Here is an 18,333-nt window from a genome sequence, read left to right as displayed (position 1 = left end):
ACCACGACTTTGCTCATTCGGAGAGATTATTGTTAAACCCTTCTTAATTAGGGCTTTACTCCGCTAATTCCATTTAATAAAATTAAAGGTTCAGTTTGGTCCTGGTCCTCATCAAAAGGAGGTTGGGGGAAGTTGCTTCCATCCCTGGAAAATGCAGATGCAGATTCCAGACCTAAGGGTTGGGAATGCCAGGACAAGGTGGGGGGGGGAGGGCTTTAAATGGACAAAGAGTGGGATTATATGGAATATTGGGAAGGAATTCCACCCCGTGAGGGTGTTGAGGCACTGGAATAGAATTCCAAGAAAAGCTGTGGCTGCCCCTGGATCCCTGGAAGTGTCCACGGCCAGACTAGACTGGGCTTGGAGCAACCTGGGATAGTGGAAGGTGCCCTTTGCAGAGGGGTGGGACCGGATGATCCTTGAGATCCCTCCCAACCCAAACCATTCCATGATTCCATCATTCCATCATTCCACGATTCCGTGACTTGCTCAAAGCCTGCCATACTGGTTCCTCGTTAGCTGCTCCAGAGCTAACGAAGCATCAAGGCCTGCGTGTGCAAAATCCACCAGGCACGGAGAGAAATTCCCAATCCGTCGGGAGCCAGCCAGGAGCCCTCACTCCGCCGGACTTTTAGGACGCAGCGGCCGTCCTAAAAACAGGAGGGGATGATCAATGCTGCTGCAGAGTGATTATTTTAATGATCTCCCAGTAATCCATTAAAGCACCACATTAGGACAGCTCCTTCCTTTCGGGGACACCTGGAATCCTGGAAGTCCAGGAAAAGGATTCTTGTCCTGGGTTTCCGACCAAATCTCTGTTTGTTTGCTCACCTTAAATATCACCTAAAAACCTGTGCTGACCTTTCCAGCTGAATGGATGGCTCTGTGCTGTTAACAGTTGGAATTTATGAACTTGGAGGTCTTTTCCAACTAAAATAATTCCAGCAACAACAGCAGCAATATTTTGGTTAAGAGAGGAAGTTTGGCATCGCTATTCCTCCACAGGAGATGTCACTTAGATTCTCCTCCCTCTACTAATTAAAATTCCTATAAACCAGAATTAAATTAAATTCCTTCAAAAAGGTACCAGGAACAACAGGAGCCCTCAGAGAAATGCTGCTGCTACAATTTAAAATGGAATCATGGAATCCTTTAAGTTGGAAAATACCTTCAAGATCATCTCGTTCCAACCTCGCTCCACCACCCCAGGTTGCTCCAAGCCCCGTCCAACCTGGCCTTGGACACTTTCAGGGATCCGGGGGCAGCCACAGCTTCCCTGGGAATTCCATTCCAGCCCCTCACCACCCTCACAGGGAGGAATTCATTCCCAATATCCCAAATTCCCTCTTAATTTAATTTAATTTCCCCTTGTCCTGTCACTCCAGGCTCTTTCCCAAAGATTTCACTCAAATCAAACTTTTCATGGGAAACAAAGGAAGCAAATCCATCGGCCAGGATCCCTCCAGGATCCCACTGTCAGCATCCCGTTATTCCTGGGGGGCTGCAGCCGACCCCAGGAAGGGAGCCCAAGTCCCTCCACCTTGGAAAAGCCTCTGGAGTGATGGCTCTGCCTAAACCAAATCCCACGGCCATGGAATTCACCTTGCTGGAGAAAAGCTGCCCGGACAAAGGGATTGGGATAATCAGGGCATGGAACCGGGCGGACTTTAGGGTCCTCCCCAACCCAAACCATTCCGTAAGGATTTAGGAGCCCAACCCGTTCACCTCAACAGGGAGACCCTTTAAAGGGAATTTTCCGGGATTCCTCCTGGGCCTCCTTTGGCCTGTGCACACCAGGACGCTCCGAGCCTTCCTCTCCTCCCAGGTTTCGTTATTCCCTGGCAGGATTGCTCAAGAACCAGGAGAGGACTCAGGCGCAGGCTCTCGAGGACTGAAATTACATTTTCCACTCCCAAAATCCGGTGTTACTCAAGAGGACTTTGTGCCTGAATTCCTGCAGCTCCTGCTCCCAGGCGGGACAACAACAGCATTTCCCAATTTCCCAGCTGGACATGGACACCTTTCGGAGAAGCCAAGCAATCAGAAATGAAGACTTTATATGGATTTAGAAACTACTCAGGGTTGTGTGAACATCAGGAGAGCCAGGAAAGCAAATTCACCAACATGGAAAAAAATCATCCCAAATAATGCCCTCCAGCCCTGAAGGAGTCTTGTTCTCCAGCTTCATTCCTTAAGGTTGGATTTGGAACAGGCCGGGGGGAGCGGAGAGGAGCAGCGTGTTAAAAGATGGGATTAAAACATCAGCACTCCAAGATTTGGGCTCTGGAGACGCAGTGGAATAAATGGGATTGGATTTTATTCCCAGTGTGCGCAGCAAAACAGGAAAAAAAACCCATCAGAGCATCACAGAAAAGGTCGCGGTAGAGCGAATGATTTTTACAGCATTAAACACCACGGTGGACACCGGCCAAATCCGATTTCGTTACGGAATTGTGGAATGGTTTGGGCTGAAATGGATCTTAAACTCCTCTCATTCCTCCCCCCTGTAGTGGGCAGGGACACCTTTCACCATCCCAGGTTGCTCCAAGCCCTGTCCAACCTGGCCTTGGACAATTCCAGGGACGGGGCAGCCATAGATTCCCTTGGAATTCCATCCCAGCCCCTCACCACCCTCACAGGGAAGAATTCCTCCCCAATAACCCGTCTATCCCTGCCCTCTGGCAGTGGGAAGCCATTCCCTGTGTCCTGTCCCTCCATCCCTTGTCCCAAGTCCCTCTCCAGCTCTCCTGGAGCCCCTTTAAGGGGCTCTGAGGTCTCCCTGGATCCTTCCCTTCTCCAGGTTGGACATTCCCAGCTCTTCCCAGCCTGGCTCCAGAGCTGAGGGGCTCCATCCCTTGGAGCAGCTCCGTGGCCTCCTCTGGACTTGCTCCAGCAGCTCCACATCCCTACAGTGCTGGACACCCCAGAACTGGACACCAGCTATCCGTGAGCGGAGAACCGCAGGATCCCATTTCCCGTAATTCTCAAGACCACGGGGACTCTGTCCAAGCAGAAGGTCCCAAACCCTTGGAATCTGCACTTCCAGGGAATAACTGCCCCAGCTCTGTGGCCTGGCAGCAGCAGCCAGCGGGTTCCCGGAGCAGAGGACATCGATGGCCGTCTCCCACCACTCCAAGCCAGCAGGAAGCTTCCTGGCTGGCGCCATCCCAAAGGAAGAGAGAGGACGCTGGGATCGTGCCAAAGCCAACCACACACGGTTGCCTGGAAACCTTTGAAAACTACACTGAAAATTCAGATTTCGATGAAGAGCAGCACGGGCAAAACAAGCCCAAGTTGTGCTTTAAATCCGCCTTTTCCCGGAGCCAACGGCGCTGTCACTGCCGTGTTCCCGCTTCCCAAAAAGCCTGCAGAGCTCTGCAGGTCACCTTTGGGCCTGGAGGCTTCAAGGTTTTCACAAGTTCAGGCAGCAAAGAGGGAGCTGCCCCCAGCAGTGAATCTTTCCAGAGAATCAAAAATCACCCAGCGCAACGACATTTCAAGAGAAGAGGGAAAAGAAAGACGGAAGGGAAGGGAAAGAATGGAATTCCTGTCGCACGGTGCCGCCCTGGCATCTAATCAGGGAGCCAGATGAAGGCAGCAATCTGTCTCCTTAAAATATGCATATTTTATTTTTTATTTTTTTTTTCTTTCCAGTGCTGCAGAACCGTGTTGGAAGGCGCTCGTTAAGAGGCTGCGCCAGGAGCGTCCCTCTGCAATCACGAGGGACGGAACGAGCGATTCCGTCGTTAGCGGGGTTTAATTGCCGGGAGCCAGAGCGCTCCTCAGCATTCGCCGCGGGATTTGGGATGGACCTGAGGGCCTGGAGGATAAAACCAGGTTTTGGTTGTGAGTTTAAATCCTGCTGTAGCTGCACTGGGGGAGGTCTGGCTCAGGGCTGGCACAGAACGAGCGCTGCACGTGGCTTGTGGGGGCCATGGAACACCAGGAGATTGTGGGATCAGAGGCACGAGGCCCGTCCAGCCCACCCCAAATGGTTCTTTGGGTTGTCTTCTACAGCAGGCTCTTCCTCACCTTCCACACTGGAACGTTCCTCACCTTCCACATAAAATCCATCCCCACCTTCCACGCAGGATTGCTCCTCACCCTCCACACTGGAGCTTTCCTCACTTTCCACACGGGATTGCTCCTCACCCTCCACACTGGAGCTTTCCTCACTTTCCACGTGGGATTGCTCCTCACCTTCCACACTGGAGCTTTCCTCACTTTCCACATGGGATTGCTCCTCACCTTCCACACTGGAGCTTTCCTCACTTTCCACATGGGATTGCTCCTCACCCTCCACACTGGAGCTTTCCTCACTTTCCACATGGGATTGCTCCTCACCTTCCACACTGGAGCTTTCCTCACTTTCCACATGGGATTGCTCCTCACCTTCCACACTGGAGCTTTCCTCACTTTCCACATGGGATTGCTCCTCACCCTCCACACTGGAGCTTTCCTCACTTTCCACGTGGGATTGCTCCTCACCTTCCACACTGGAGCTTTCCTCACTTTCCACATGGGATTGCTCCTCACCTTCCACACTGGAGCTTTCCTCACTTTCCACATGGGATTGCTCCTCACCCTCCACACTGGAGCTTTCCTCACTTTCCACATGGGATTGCTCCTCACCTTCCACACTGGAGCTTTCCTCACTTTCCACATGGGATTGCTCCTCACCTTCCACACTGGAGCTTTCCTCACTTTCCACATGGGATTGCTCCTCACCCTCCACACTGGAGCTTTCCTCACTTTCCACGTGGGATTGCTCCTCACCCTCCACACTGGAGTTTTCCTCACTTTCCACACAGGATTGCTCCTCACCTTCCATATTGGAGCTTTCCTCACTTTCCACACAGGATTGCTCCTCACCCTCCACACTGGAGCTTTCCTCACCTTCCACACCAGACTCTTCATCACCTTCCATATGGGATTCTTCCTCACCTTCCATGGCCCCCAGCTCCCACAGAGGACCATTCCTCACCAATCCCACAAACATGGGATTGTTCCTCATCTTCCCCACTGAACCCTTCCTCACCTTCCACACTGAACTCCTCTTCCCCTTTCAAACCAGACTCTTCCTCACCTTCCACACCAGATCAGTCCCCACAGGAGCCTTCCTCACCTTCCACACAGGATCAATCCCCACCTTCCACATGGGATTGCTCCTCACTTTTCACATGGGATTGCTCCTCATCTTCCACACCAGACTCTTCTTCACCTTCCAGAATAATCACTCCCAACCTTCCACACTGGACCGACCCTTCCTTACCTTCCCACCCAACCCCTTCCCACTGACTCCAAAAATATCTCACGGAGTAATCCATGGCAGGGCATGTGGGATTGCTCCTCAAGTTCCACCTCCCACATGGGATTGTCCCTCATTTTCCACACCAGAGCCTTCCTCACAGAATCATTCCTCACCTTCCACACTGAGCTGCTCCTCATCTCCCACACCAGACCCTTCCTCACCTTCCTCACTGAATCATTCCTCACCTTCCACAAAGTCCTTCCACACTGGACCATTCCCCACCTTCCACAAGGGATTGTTCCTCACCTTCCACACTGGACCATTCCCCACCTTCCACAATGACCATTCCAAACATTCCACATCCCATCATTCCTCACCTTCCACACTAGACCCTTCCTCACCTTCTACAACAACCATTTCCAAACTTCCACGCCAGACCCTTCCTCACTTTCCATTCCCAACGTTCCACATCCCATCATTCCTCACCTTCCACGCCAGACCCTTCCTCACCTTCTACAATGACCATTCCAAACTTCCACACCAGATCATTCCTCATCTTCCACACCAGACTCATCCTCACCTTCCAGAATAACCATTCCCAACTTTCCACACTGGACCAACCTTTCCTCACCTCCCCACCCAACCCTTTCCCACAGACTCCAAAAATGGAGCAATCCATGGCAGGGCAGGACAACGCTGCCCATCAACACTCCAGAAGCAAACAGGGAATTCATCATCAGATTCCGTGCAAGAATTCCGGGTTAAATTCCTCCCGTTTGAGGCTTGAATCGACTCCGCACCAATCTAAACCGGATTTTGTTCCCAGTCACATCAAAATTCCTACTCCACGTTGTTTATTTTGGCTTCCCAGCCAGCCCATTGGCTGCACGGCACAGACCGCATTCCCATCACCATCGGAAGGAAACGTGCCGTATCCATAAAAAAACTTGGATACAAGGAGCTCAGTGGCTGCTCCAGACTTCTCCTTCCTTCAGAACACCCTCAAACTTTAAGTTCTTCCACGGAGGGATTGTGTTGCATTTTTCCTCGAGGAAAATGGGATGGATATCCGTGGATGGGAGTCACTTTCCCAACAGACGGGGAAATGGATACTCAGCAACGATTTGGAATGGGATCTTTAAGGTCCCTTCCAACCCAAACCATTCTGTGATTCCATGAATTGCAACTGAGACAGAGCCCTCCAACCCCAACTTTGAGGGATCCTCATCCAGCAGGGAAAGTGCCTCAAACCACCCATGAAACTCCCAAGTTCTTCCCAAGGAATCCTGCCGAAACCAACAGAAAATTTTATCATTTCCTCTCAATTTGACACAACCGGGGCCCGCTTTGCTCCAGCAGAAGGAAGATCACAGGATATCCTTGCCACAACTTCTCTTTTCTGTACATTTTTTCCAAATTCCACACCCCGAATTTTCCCTCCAGCCTCTTGTTCACGACTCACAGCAGCCAAAAAACTCCGTGCTAAAATTGGCAGAAATTAATGCAGTTTTTTTTTGGTTTTTTTGGTTTCTTTTTTTTTTTCCTATGGATTAACAGCTACCAGTAGTCTCCCAGCATGAGGGTTAATTCCCACCGGGATACAGCGGAGCTGGATCAACAATCCAGCACCTGAAAGACACAGCAAGGTACCAGCAGCACAAAGGAGATGCAAATAAATTTGCATATCCGAGCATCAAAGACTCCACGAGATCCCGGAGTATGAAAACATCTTTTCCCTGCGAGATACTGAAGGAATGGCAGCGGGAGTGATGGGAGTGGGAGGACAGGAGAATGGGGGGGGGGGAGAAAAAAAAAAAAAAAGGAAGACAAAAAAGTGTGACTGTAGCAGGAGCTTGACAGCTGGAGAAATTCCAAGGGAACGGCAGAGCTTGGGCATGAGGAAAACAGTTGGGAAGATGCTGACGGGATGTTGGAGCCAGATGGGGGTTGGGATCTGCTCCCAGGGAACAAGGATGAGAGGATGACACGGCCTCAGGCTGTGCCAGGGGAGGTTTAGGTTGGATATTGGGAATATTCAGGCTGTCCAGCTCTGGCACAGAGGTGGAATCCCCATCCCTGGAGGGATTTGACATCCCTGTGGATGTGGCGCTTGGTGGTGGCCTTGGCAGTGCTGAAGGAATGGTTGGACTCCTTGGGCATGGAAATCTTTCCCAACCCCAACAATTCCATCATTCTAAGAGAGGCATTAAACACCTGATACGAAACAATTCCAACAGGGAATGACCAAAAAACGATGGGAGGAGGAGGAAACTCAAAGGTCGATCCCAAGGGAAAAGGACAGAAAAAGGCACAGAAAAATGAGGAGCAACTCCGTGAAACACCTGAGGATGGAGTTCACACATCCCTGTGGCTCCACCAGACTCCAGGAGCTCCGTGAAAAGCAGCCAGAAGGGATATTTTTGTGCTTCTGCAGCTTTCCGACAGAATTCCGAGTCTCTCCTTGCGGGGATGAAGGAGTTTCTGCCGGAGCCGTGAAGGAAGACGCGGAAAGTGTGAAAAAAGCAAGCGAGGAGAAATGGAGCAGAAGGAAAACGTGAGAAATAAAGGCAGGAGGGGGCAAATTTTCCAGCAAATCCCACAGGGCTTCTCAATAAACTTCTCAGACCTTCCAGGCCTCTAAAAAGTTTGGGATAGGCGGGAAAATCCTGCTTTAGCGGCCCTGTATTCCGCAGGTAGGAGAAGAACCAAGGCTTGATTAGAACGCTCTGGTTGAAGGCCTTGGAAGGGGAAAGATGAGGAGAAGACAAAAACCCTTCCAAAATCCCCCCCTCCAAAAAAAAAAAGACAGAATGAGGTTTTCAGGGAGATGGAGCCCAGGAATGGAGAGGAGTTGAAGAAAATTGAATAATTGGTTGGGATTTTTTATGTCTTGCTGGAGCACGGCTGAGCCAGAAATAAATATCATGGGATGGTTTGGGTGGGAAGGGACCTTCAGGATCATCCAGTCCCACCCCCTGCCATGGGCATGGAAATCTTTCCCAGATTCCCAGAATCTTATCCCATGGCATAGTGGACCTTCCTCTATCCCAGGTTGCTTCCAACTTGGCCTTGGACACTGCTAGGGATGGGGCGGCCACAGATTCTCCTGGAATTCCATTCCAGGCCTCACCACCCTCACAGACAGAAATTCCATCCCAGTATTCCCATCTCTCCCTGCCTTCTGTCAGTGGGAAGCCATTCCCAGTGTCCTGTCCCTCCATCCCTTGTCCACAGGCTCTCCTGGAGGCCCTTCAGGCACTGGAAGGGGCTCATTGGTCTCCTTGGAGCCTTCTCTCCTCCAGGCTGGACATTCCCAGCTCTCCCAGCCTCTCTCCAGCCCTTGGAGCATCTCCTGGATTTGCTCCAACAGATCCAAGCCTGTCTTAAACAAGCAGCAAAGGAAAGGAGGAAGAGCAGGCAACTGGCGAAGGCAGACACGATAAATAAGATTTTGTCTCGTCCCGTTTAAGTCAGGTGCCCTGGAAGCCATCACGGAGCTGTCAGGATGATTAATCCCTATTTTTCCACCACCAGAGCAGGGAACGATTGCTGGGCTGGCAAGTGGGAAAGCCAAGGGAAAGAGGAGCCGGGTGCGTGTGGGAGAGAAGCGCTCCGGAGGCAGCTGGGACGAGGAGCTGACTCAAAACTTGGGGATTTGTGGTTGGAGCTGCAGACGGGAGCCGAAAACGTAGGAGAAACTGTTGTGGGATTATCAGGCCGTAAAACAAGGGAATACCTGCGGCACCAGTCGAGTCAGGAGCTCCACTTTGCATAAGGAATATTTAAATAAGGATTTTCCCAGTCTTTAGGGCTCAAAGCAAAGTTTTAAACCAGTTTGGGGAGGTTCAAGCGCCAGGAACTGATTTCTCCCAAGGAAGAATATTTTGGAACAGAAGTCAGGGTGGTCTTGGGTGCTCATGAAGAGGATCCTTAAAATAAAGCATTTTTAGGAATTCTGAGGGTGCTGGGGCTACTCTACAGCAAAGAGCCCATTTCCATCACCCACACTCCATCCAAAGTGGAATTATTCCCTGCTTTAAGTCCAGTAATTTGATTTTAAGAGTAAAATTATTCCTTCCCCATATTCCCAGGTTTTTCCAACTCCTAGCACCCCAAAACAAAGGGTGAGAATCACGGAAAGATTCTCAAAGACATAGAATCAAAACCATGGAATAACCTGAGCTACTCCACAAGGGCTGTCGAGTCCACCACGGGACAGCCCCCAAAATCCCGGCATATCCTAGAGAGCCATTTCCCCAAGGTTCCTTGGACCAGGAGGCCAAACTCCACCACCCTGGAGAACAAAAGAGGAGAGAAACCACCACGGAACAGGAGGAGTTTCATCCAGTCTTCCCATCACCCACATCTTGGAAGCCCTGGAGCTGTGGACTGGAAAAACAGGGAATTATCATCGGGAAAATGATTCATTTTTCGTGTTGTCATTTTTGGAACTACAACGTCGGGAATGGTTTACCTGTCACGGTAATTTTGGCATGACAACAAGAACTTGTAGCAATTAGGATCTGTTTTTATTTCGCAGGAAGAACAAATGACCCAAATCCCAACTCCCACACCCTCCCCGAAAGGGTGAGGTGACCAAATCCTCCTCCTGAACCTGCCTCCCTTTGAATTCCAGCCTTACAAACCCTTTGTGAGAGTTCACAGCAGCCTCCTTTCCCAATAATAGGTGCCTGGAACAAAGCAGCTGGAAGGTTTGATTATCCCAGCGATGCCTTCCGTGAGCGAATCAGGCTCCCGGCCCCGTGGGAGAGGAGAAAATTTCCCTTCTTATCCGTGTCACCCTCACGACGGAGCTGCCGAGGGAAAATAGGGCAGAGGAAGCGCAGGGATCCCTCTGAAAGCCCACAGGAAAAGCAGGTAACCAGGTTAAAGGGATGCTACGTCATGGAATTTTTACGGATGACAGGGGAATTCGGCGGATTTAACGCGATTCCCGAGGGTTCGAGCTGGATGTGGCTGAGTCACGGGGTGGGGGGGGGGGGGGCTTTTCATGGAAAGACTCCTCCTCACCTGGAAAGATTCAAAGAACCCAAAATGCTTCCTGTGGTTAAACAAAGTTTGCTCTCCTGGAGAAGCTGCTCAAACCAGCAGGTCCTGTGTGCCCAAAGCCTTTAATCCCGCTAATTCCGCCCTCAAAGAAGTTTGGGAGCTCATCCCGAAACGACAAAGCCAAGCAGGGCCCTTGAACCCGAGCAGCAAGGCCGGGAGATAAGGCGGGAATCAGCCAGGCCTGCAATTTGCTGGCTGATTAAACCCTTGGAGCAGCAGGAAAATTAGGGAAATCATCCCCCAGACACTTGAAGGAACCACAGCGGCTGCCTCCCGGGATAAACGATCTCATCCCAACATTTGGGGGATGGCAGTGGTTGTTTGGGCATGGATGAGACGTTGTTGGAGCCTCCAGGACTCGCTCGGCCTGTCTGGCGCGGGGGACGGGTTTCGGGCGACGCGGGCGACTCACCCGAGTGAGTTCACCAGGAATGTTTCCCACCACAAACCGTCCAAAAAGTTACTTGTCCGTAAGTCTGAGCCGCTTGGGATGTTCTCCAAGCACGCTGAGCGTCCATGGAGAAGGTCCACAGCCAGCTGGACCTTGGCCACACAATGGCCACAGCTCTGAGGTGTTGGACGAGGAGCTGATCTCGTTATCCGGCAGGATCCCCCTTCCAAAGTGGCACCAGCAGGACAAAATCCCGGAATGGGTTGGGTTGGAAACGACCTTCAAGACCATCCAGTTCCAACTCCCTGCCTTGGACAACTTCCACTATCCCAGGTTGCTCCAAGCCCTGTCCAAGCTGGCATTGGACACTTCCAGGAATGGGACAGCCACAGCTTCTCTGGGAATTTCATTCCAGGGCCTCACCACCCTCACAGGGAAGAATTCCTTCCCAATTTTCCATCTAACCCTGCCCTCTGGCAGTGGGAAGCCATTCCCTGTGTCCTGTCCCTCCATCCCTTGTCCCACGTCCCTCTCCAGCTCTCCTGGAGCTCCTTCAGGCACTGGAAACGTTCTGAGGTCTCCCTGGATCCTTCTCTTCTCCAGAATGGACATTCCCAGCTCTCCCAGCCCGTTCCAACATGATCCAATTTTTTCAGGGAAAGGAAAATCAATACCAACCCTCAAGGCCTTCCCAACTGAGACCCTTTAATCCCAAACATTTGAGCAGAAACTCATCAAGAGCCACCCAACACCCCTGCTCAGAAACTGAGGCAGAGATTCCAGGATGACACGGCGTTCCAAGATGCCGGGAGTCTGACCTCAACTCCAACCCCCAAAAAAAAACCTCTTCCAACTGCCTGGGACACAAATTTCCAGGGAAGAGTAGGAATTGCCAGACATTGCCGCGCTCCGAGGGCGTTTCCAACCCCCCGGCAATGCCTCCGTTGGCTTCTTCACCCAACGGTGCCCACCCGGCTCAATTCCGCCTGTCTGGACACGGATTCCTCGGAGCGACGTCGGAGCCAGAGGGAATCTCATCCGCCAACCTCAAAGTCAATGACCCGTGCTCTTGGAAGCTACGGTTGAAAAGTGCAGCTAAAAATGAGGGAAGACGATGAGGCGAGCAGGAAAATTCCTTAAACGTCAAGATTTGGGGTTTGTTTCGGGGTTTGGGTTTTTTTTTTTTTTTTTTACGATGTTTATAATTTACTCTCCTCAGGCTGACAAATGCCACTTGCACCCAGGCGAGGGTGAGACAGAAATTTAGGATTAAAAAGCTCCGATCTGAGGTTGGGGAAGGAGGAGACATCTCCTAAATCAGGGTCCCGATCAGATCCGCCCACTCCTCCCTTTTTTCTCCTTTGAAACGCGACAAAATAAATCCCTGCTGGCTTTAAATAGAAACCAAATTAACCATGAACAGCCATAGCAACTCTGTGATGGCCCAGCCATCGCTGGGTGTGCTCAGAAATCTTTTTAGAAAACGTTTTCCTCCCTCCCTGCACAACGAACAAATTGGAGCGACAAATCAATACCGAGAGAGCTCCAAAACCCAAATCTTATTCCGGCTGCATTAGAAATGTTCTTGGAGCGCTTCTCGTGAAGGGTTGAATATTTTATATTATTCTTCCTCCTCCTCCAGCTGACAGAGGAGTTCCTGAGTCAGATGTGGGAAAAAAACCAAATCTGCTCCAAGTGTTTTTGCCCTTTGGAGTACTTCAAGGCCTTTTTTAGGGATAAAAGGAAATTTGTCAAGGGGAAGTGAATCTAAAACTGGGAAAGGAATAAGTGCAACACACGGAGCAGGCTGGAAAAGTTTCCAATTAAGTAGAGGAATAGGGAAAAACAGGCATTCCTTGGAAATATGTTTTGGTGGATTAAAGGGTTGGAAGCTCAACTGGAGCTTCTCCCTCTGATTTAGAAGAAGACAAGGAGAGATCCCACACCCTTTGTCATTCCTATTTCTCCGTCCTGGGATTTTTAACTGGACTTCTTCTGATCCCCTGCATCAAACGGATCCTGCCTCAAATGGATTCCGCGTTATCGTTCCCAGCCAAAAATATTCCCGAGTCTCTCTGTGCCAAGCCCTTTCCAGGAGGAATTTTCCTCAAATCCAGCCTAAACCTCCCCTGGTACAGCTGGAGTTTCTCCTTGTCCTGTCCCTTTTTCATCCCAACCCCCAGCCAGCTCCAATGTTCCATCAGCATCTTCCCAAATGTTCTCTTCGTGCCCAAGTTCTACTTGGAATTTCTCCAAATGTGAAGCTCCTGCTACAGTCACACTTTTTGTTCTTTTTCTCCCCAATTTTCCTGCCTTCCCACTCCCATTGCTTCCTCTGCCATTCCTTCGGTATCTCGCAGGGGAAAGATGGGATAAAAAAAAACATTTCCAGGCAAATTTTGTCGAAAATACAAAAGTTCATTCATGGAGAAGGATCCCAAAAAAATAAATCTGTTCTGGGGCACCCTCAGACCATCTCTGTGGGATCACATCCTGCCTGTTCCCTTGTCCCTCAGATGTTCGGGATGAACGGCAGAACCTCTCCCAGTCCCGAGCTTTCCCTTGGAATTCTTGGTTCTGTGAAGGAGCCAGAAGTGCGAGGTACAAGAGCCTCAAATCATGGAATGGTTTCTTGGTGATTTGACCCTTGCTCCAAGGTTTCTACTGTTCCTGCTCCAGCAATTCCTGCTGTAAATTTTCCTGATTATAAAAAAAGGGATTTTTATGCATTTATCTGACTACAGAAAATACTACCCACCATTCCAGAAGCTCCAAACAACGCTCTTCCTTAAAAAGCCTGTCTGGTCCACTCTCATTCCCACAATTTCAGGCAAATCCAAAAACTCCTTTATTCCTGCCCTTCCTACCTCAAAGGCCTCCCTAATTCCACGACTTTCCAGGAACAACAATTCCTAAAAAACCCACGGAGGCGGCACCAAATCTGCCTTCATTCCCCGGGATTTAAGTTTGGCTGGAATATTTTCGCATTCTCCACAAACAGGGATTTAGGAACTGAAGCGCTGCCCGTTTTTTTCCTCCCAACCATTCCAAACTTCCCTGTTTTTTTCCCGAGCCTGCACTTCATTCCCGATCACAATCAAAGAGCCTCCATGTCCCTCTCCGCGCACGCAACTTCCACGCGTAGCCCGGAGCACCCTCAGCCTCCTTCACATCCAGTTTTCTTCTCCCGAGTTTCTGTCCCTTTGGATTAATTCCACACGTATTGGGTTTTTCCCCCCCGCAATTTTCTGCTCCGAGGCTGGAGCCGGGTGAAGGTCGGGATTTTCTCCCAAGGGAACGAGGGACAGGACAAGAGGAAACGGCCTCAAGTGGCATCAGAAGAGGTTCGGGTGGGATATTTTTGGGAGAATTCCTCCTGGAAAGGGCTGTCCGGGAGAGATCCAAAATCCACTTGGGGACATGGTTGGTGATGGCCTTGGAAGAGCTGGGGCTCAACCTCAAAGCTCCTTTCCAGCCTAAACAAATTCCACGATTCTACTTTTTCCCTACATAGGTCCCAAGTAATTTATTCCTCATTCCCCGCTCATCTTTTCCTTCCCAGTCCCTGTTTTTTCTCAGAGTTTTCCAGGTTTTTGCAGACCCCCTCGGACATTTGTGCCTTTCCATCCCCGCTCTAAATCCTGCTTGAGCCAAAATTCCATGGAGCTTTAAGTTCTTCCGTTTAAGTTCACAAAATCGTGGGATGGGTTGGGTTGGAAGGGATTGGATCAGAGCCCATTCAGTTCCAACCCCTTTCCACGATCCCAGGTGGCTCCAAGCCCCATCCAACCTGGCCTTGAACACTTCCAGGGATGGGACAGCCACGGCTTCTCTGGGAATTCCATTCCAGCCTCTCAAAGTGAAGAATTCCTTCCCAATATCCCATCCAACCATTGGGAAGCCATTCCCTGTGTCCTGTCCCTTCACCCCTTATCCCAAATCCCTCTCCAGCTCTCCTGGAGCCCCTTCAGGCACTGGAAGAAGCTCCAAGATGCCCTCAGTGCGTTCCTGAAGGTGAAATGATTTCTGCCACCCAGGAAAATCTGACATGAATCAGGAAAAGACGCTTGGATCAGGGAATGTGGGTGGAGGGAGATCCATGAGTCACCGACAACCTTTAATCGCTGCCACGGGCAGGTTTGTACCCTCTGAAATTCCCTTTTCCAGGTTCTCCGGAACAAAACCAACCGCAGGAAAAATTCTCGCGGCACTGAAATATCCAGGCTCTCAGTTTTCCAAATTTAGGAGTTTTCCATGTTCATTTGGAGGGAAAGGGAACAAGGAATGGAATCAGAATTCCCAGCTTTGCAGTGGGGTTTGACACAAGGAGGGACAACTCTTAAGCTCAGCCTATTTATCCCAAAAATAACTCCTTTTTTCCTCCCCCACCAGCTGCTCCTGGTGTTCCAGACCTTTCCCCAAACCCATTCCCATTCCTGGACATGCTCCAGCCCCTCAATGTCCTTCTTGTCATGAAGGGCCCAAAACCGATCCCGGGATTTGAGGTCCCTCGGCACAGTGGGAATGCCACTCCCCTGATCCAGGAATTCCCACAAAATTATCCCCACAAAAAAAGCCACTTTTTTCCATAGTTAAAAGCCTTAGGGGAAGATTTTTGTGCATGACAGGAGTATCCCGATTTTTCTATGATCCCTACTGCCCAAAGGACGGGTGCCTCAGAATTCCAAAGGCCACAGATCCCTCCTGATAAGGCACTTCATGAGCTGATAAGGCTGAGGCAATGCCCGAGGAACACATGGAATGAAGCAAATCCCACCTGTGGCTTAGAAGTCTGGATCGGGATTTTCCTACGTGGAAAAAGCAGCGGGATCTATTGCCAAACCTGCTCCTCCTGCACACCCAGCTTGGCTTTTCCCAAGGTTTTGCGTTGATTTCCTGCTTGGAGCTTCCCAAAAAAACACTCTGGGGGATTACGGACATGATTTGTTAAGATCTGTTTTCCTCCCTGTGTTATTCCCTTGGGTTTTCCCACAAAAAACCTTCCCAACCTCGCTCTGTGCTCCGAGCATTGCGATGAGGGTGGTGAAGGGCTGGAATGGAATTCCCAGAAAAGCTGTGGCTGCTCCATCCCTGGAAGTGTCCAAGGCCAGGTTGGACGGGATTGGAGCAGCCTGGGATAGTGGAAGGTGTTCCTGCCCTTGGAAGGGGGTTGGGAATTCTTTTTAAGGTCCCCCTTTCCAACCCAACCCATTCTTTGATCTTATTCCCGCTTCCATCCTGATAAAAATCCCTTTCCGTGCGCCTCCCAACCGAGGAAAAAAGGGGGAATTGTTCAGGTGAGCCGGAGCGTGACAGAAGAGGAATAATTCCAGACTCACTTATCGGGGTTTGGAGAGTCCTGAGCACAGGATTTTCCTCAATTAAAAAAAAAAACCCAAAAAAACCAAAAAAAAAACCCTCAGGAACTTCCTGTTAGAACAGAAAATTAAACAGAAAATTCCCAGACAGAAAATGTGTTCTCTGGATCAACGTGGGATTGGGTTTTTTGGGTTTTTTTTTTGGGGGGGGGGGGGGGGAGCAGCACCCACTTCCAAAAAGAAAATCCCTGGCACGGAACCCCCACGCTCCGATATGGATTCCTGAAGGTGACTTTCAGGAGATGCCAGAGAGGCAGGAGAAGAAGGGGTGGAAAAGAAAAAGGCTCCTAAAAGGATGGATTAGTTTGGAATTTTCTCCTTCCTGACAGCTCTGACAGATCCGACGGCGTCTCCCAGAAATGGCACGGAAGGTGGGAATAGGGAAGGGAACGATCTCTGCTCCTTGGGAGAGGCAGAGGTTGCAATGAAAATCAATTTGATGTGGAATTAATGGAAAATAAAGAGGCTTTTCCATGTTTTTTGTTGCCCGACTGCTCCATTTAATCCAGACACACTTAATTAGGGACACACCAATCCCGAGGGAAGCCACTCCCGTCCTGGCACCATCCCCACAGGAATCAGCAACCCAAGACCTCCAACCCAGCAGGATTCCTGATCCATCCAGACTGGATTTAAGGAAGGAATTTATTACAGCGAGGGTGGAGAGGCCTGGAATGGAATTCCCAGGGAATTCCATGGCTGCCCCATCCCTGGAAGTGTCCAAGGCCAGGCTGGAGAGGGTTTGGAGCAACCTGGAAGAGGGGAAAGTGTCCCTGCCCATGGCAGGAGCTGGAATGAGGTGGTTTTTAGTCCAACCCCTTCCAACCCATTCCATGACTCCATGATTAAGAAGAATTCCTGCCCTGTGGACGATTCCCAGTCCAGCGGCCTCAGCCAACAACCTCCGACCCAAATCCCACTATTTTTTCTGGGAAGTGGAAGAAAATCCCTCCCACCTCACCCAGAGCCCACTGAAGTGGTCAGAGATCTGTGAGCACGAATCCAATTCCTCTTCTTCCAAAAGGAATTTTTCCTCTTTTCCAAATTATTTTTTCCCCCTTTTCCCTAATTATTCCCAAATATTTCCGACTACGTTAAATCTTGCCGATGATTTTTGTTCCGTTATTCTTTTTTTTTTTTTTTTTTTTTTTTCCCAAGCAGCCCAACTGGGAAAGGGCTCCATGAAATTCCTCCTTTCCGTGTCTTTGAGAGGACATGGATCCACGGATGCACCATTTGGATTTTAGGGAGCAAAGAACCTTAGGAAGCATCCAGAAAATCCAAGTCCAGGTCAAAAAATGGATCCAGGAAACCCCTAAGAGGCAGTTTAATTCCCAGTAAATTTGAGGATGCATCCATAGATCCACCAAATCCCTGTGTCCGTGCTTGGGGCAGCTTGGGGTGCATCCCTGAGGGCGAGGAATTTAAAAACAGACACCAAAAAGATCAAAAATAACCCTGGAATATGGAAAAGAAGGAAGACGGGCTCTTCAAGGAGCAGCGTTTTCCCTTCCGAGCCCACCTGGAACTCGGAATCCAGGGACAGCTTCACTTGGAGCCTTTGAAAGGATTTAGAGTCCAAAGACATCCCAAAAAAAAGCTGGGAAGGAGTTTTCCCAAAAGAGTTTTGGGAAAAGGCATGGAATGACAGGATAACGGGGAATGGAGGCAAGAGGGCAGGGTTAGGTGGGATATTGGGAAGAAATTCCTTTCTGGGAGCCTGGTGAGGACCTGGGATGGAATTCCCAGAGAAGCTGTGGCTGCCTCGTCCCTGGAAGTGTCCAAGGCCAGGTTGGAGCAACCTGGGAGAGCAGGAATTATCCCTTCCCATGGCAAAGGGGGTGGAATTGGGTGATCTTTACATCCTCATCCAACCCAATTCCATGATTCCATGACTTCAGCGGTCCCAGCACCCAGGACCGACGGTGGCTTGAAATTCCAAAGCAACAGAAATTCCCACGTTATTCCACATATGTCCATCCTCCTCTTCCAGACAGGAAAACCCCCCTCCATTTCCATCCCATAATTGCACTTTTCCATGCTTTTCCATGACCTCTCCCAGCCGGGTGTGAAGCGCGCAAGGAAGATCAGTAAAGACGACCGTAATTCCGTGGCGGCGCTTCCCACGGCAACGTTTTCCAACGTCCTTCCCGACAACGCGGACCTGCTGGAAGTCATTTCCAGTCCGGCACGGAGCAGAGAGGGAAGGTCAATAAAAACACAACGAGGCCAGCAGGGAAACG

The 18,333-nt window shown here is 50.3% G+C and overlaps 2 protein-coding genes across 2 annotated transcripts in view; both read right to left on the bottom strand.

The window, feature by feature from the left end:
- Nucleotides 1–18,333, bottom strand: part of ARHGAP39 (Rho GTPase activating protein 39) — a 106,318-nt gene that overhangs the window by 81,718 nt on the left and 6,267 nt on the right. The window lies entirely within an intron of this gene.
- Nucleotides 3,673–5,245, bottom strand: LOC128819006 (neurofilament medium polypeptide-like). Its single transcript, XM_053998893.1, has one exon. It carries the CDS (start codon nucleotides 5,012–5,014, stop codon nucleotides 3,959–3,961), a length of 1,056 nt encoding a protein of 351 aa, XP_053854868.1. The 5' UTR covers nucleotides 5,015–5,245; the 3' UTR covers nucleotides 3,673–3,958.

The sequence above is a fragment of the Vidua macroura genome, chromosome 1 (assembly GCF_024509145.1).
Source record: "Vidua macroura isolate BioBank_ID:100142 chromosome 1, ASM2450914v1, whole genome shotgun sequence".
Classification (NCBI taxonomy): Eukaryota; Metazoa; Chordata; class Aves; order Passeriformes; family Viduidae; genus Vidua; species Vidua macroura.
Note: the sequence above shows the minus strand (reverse complement) of the source record. Positions and strands in the feature narration are given on the sequence as shown.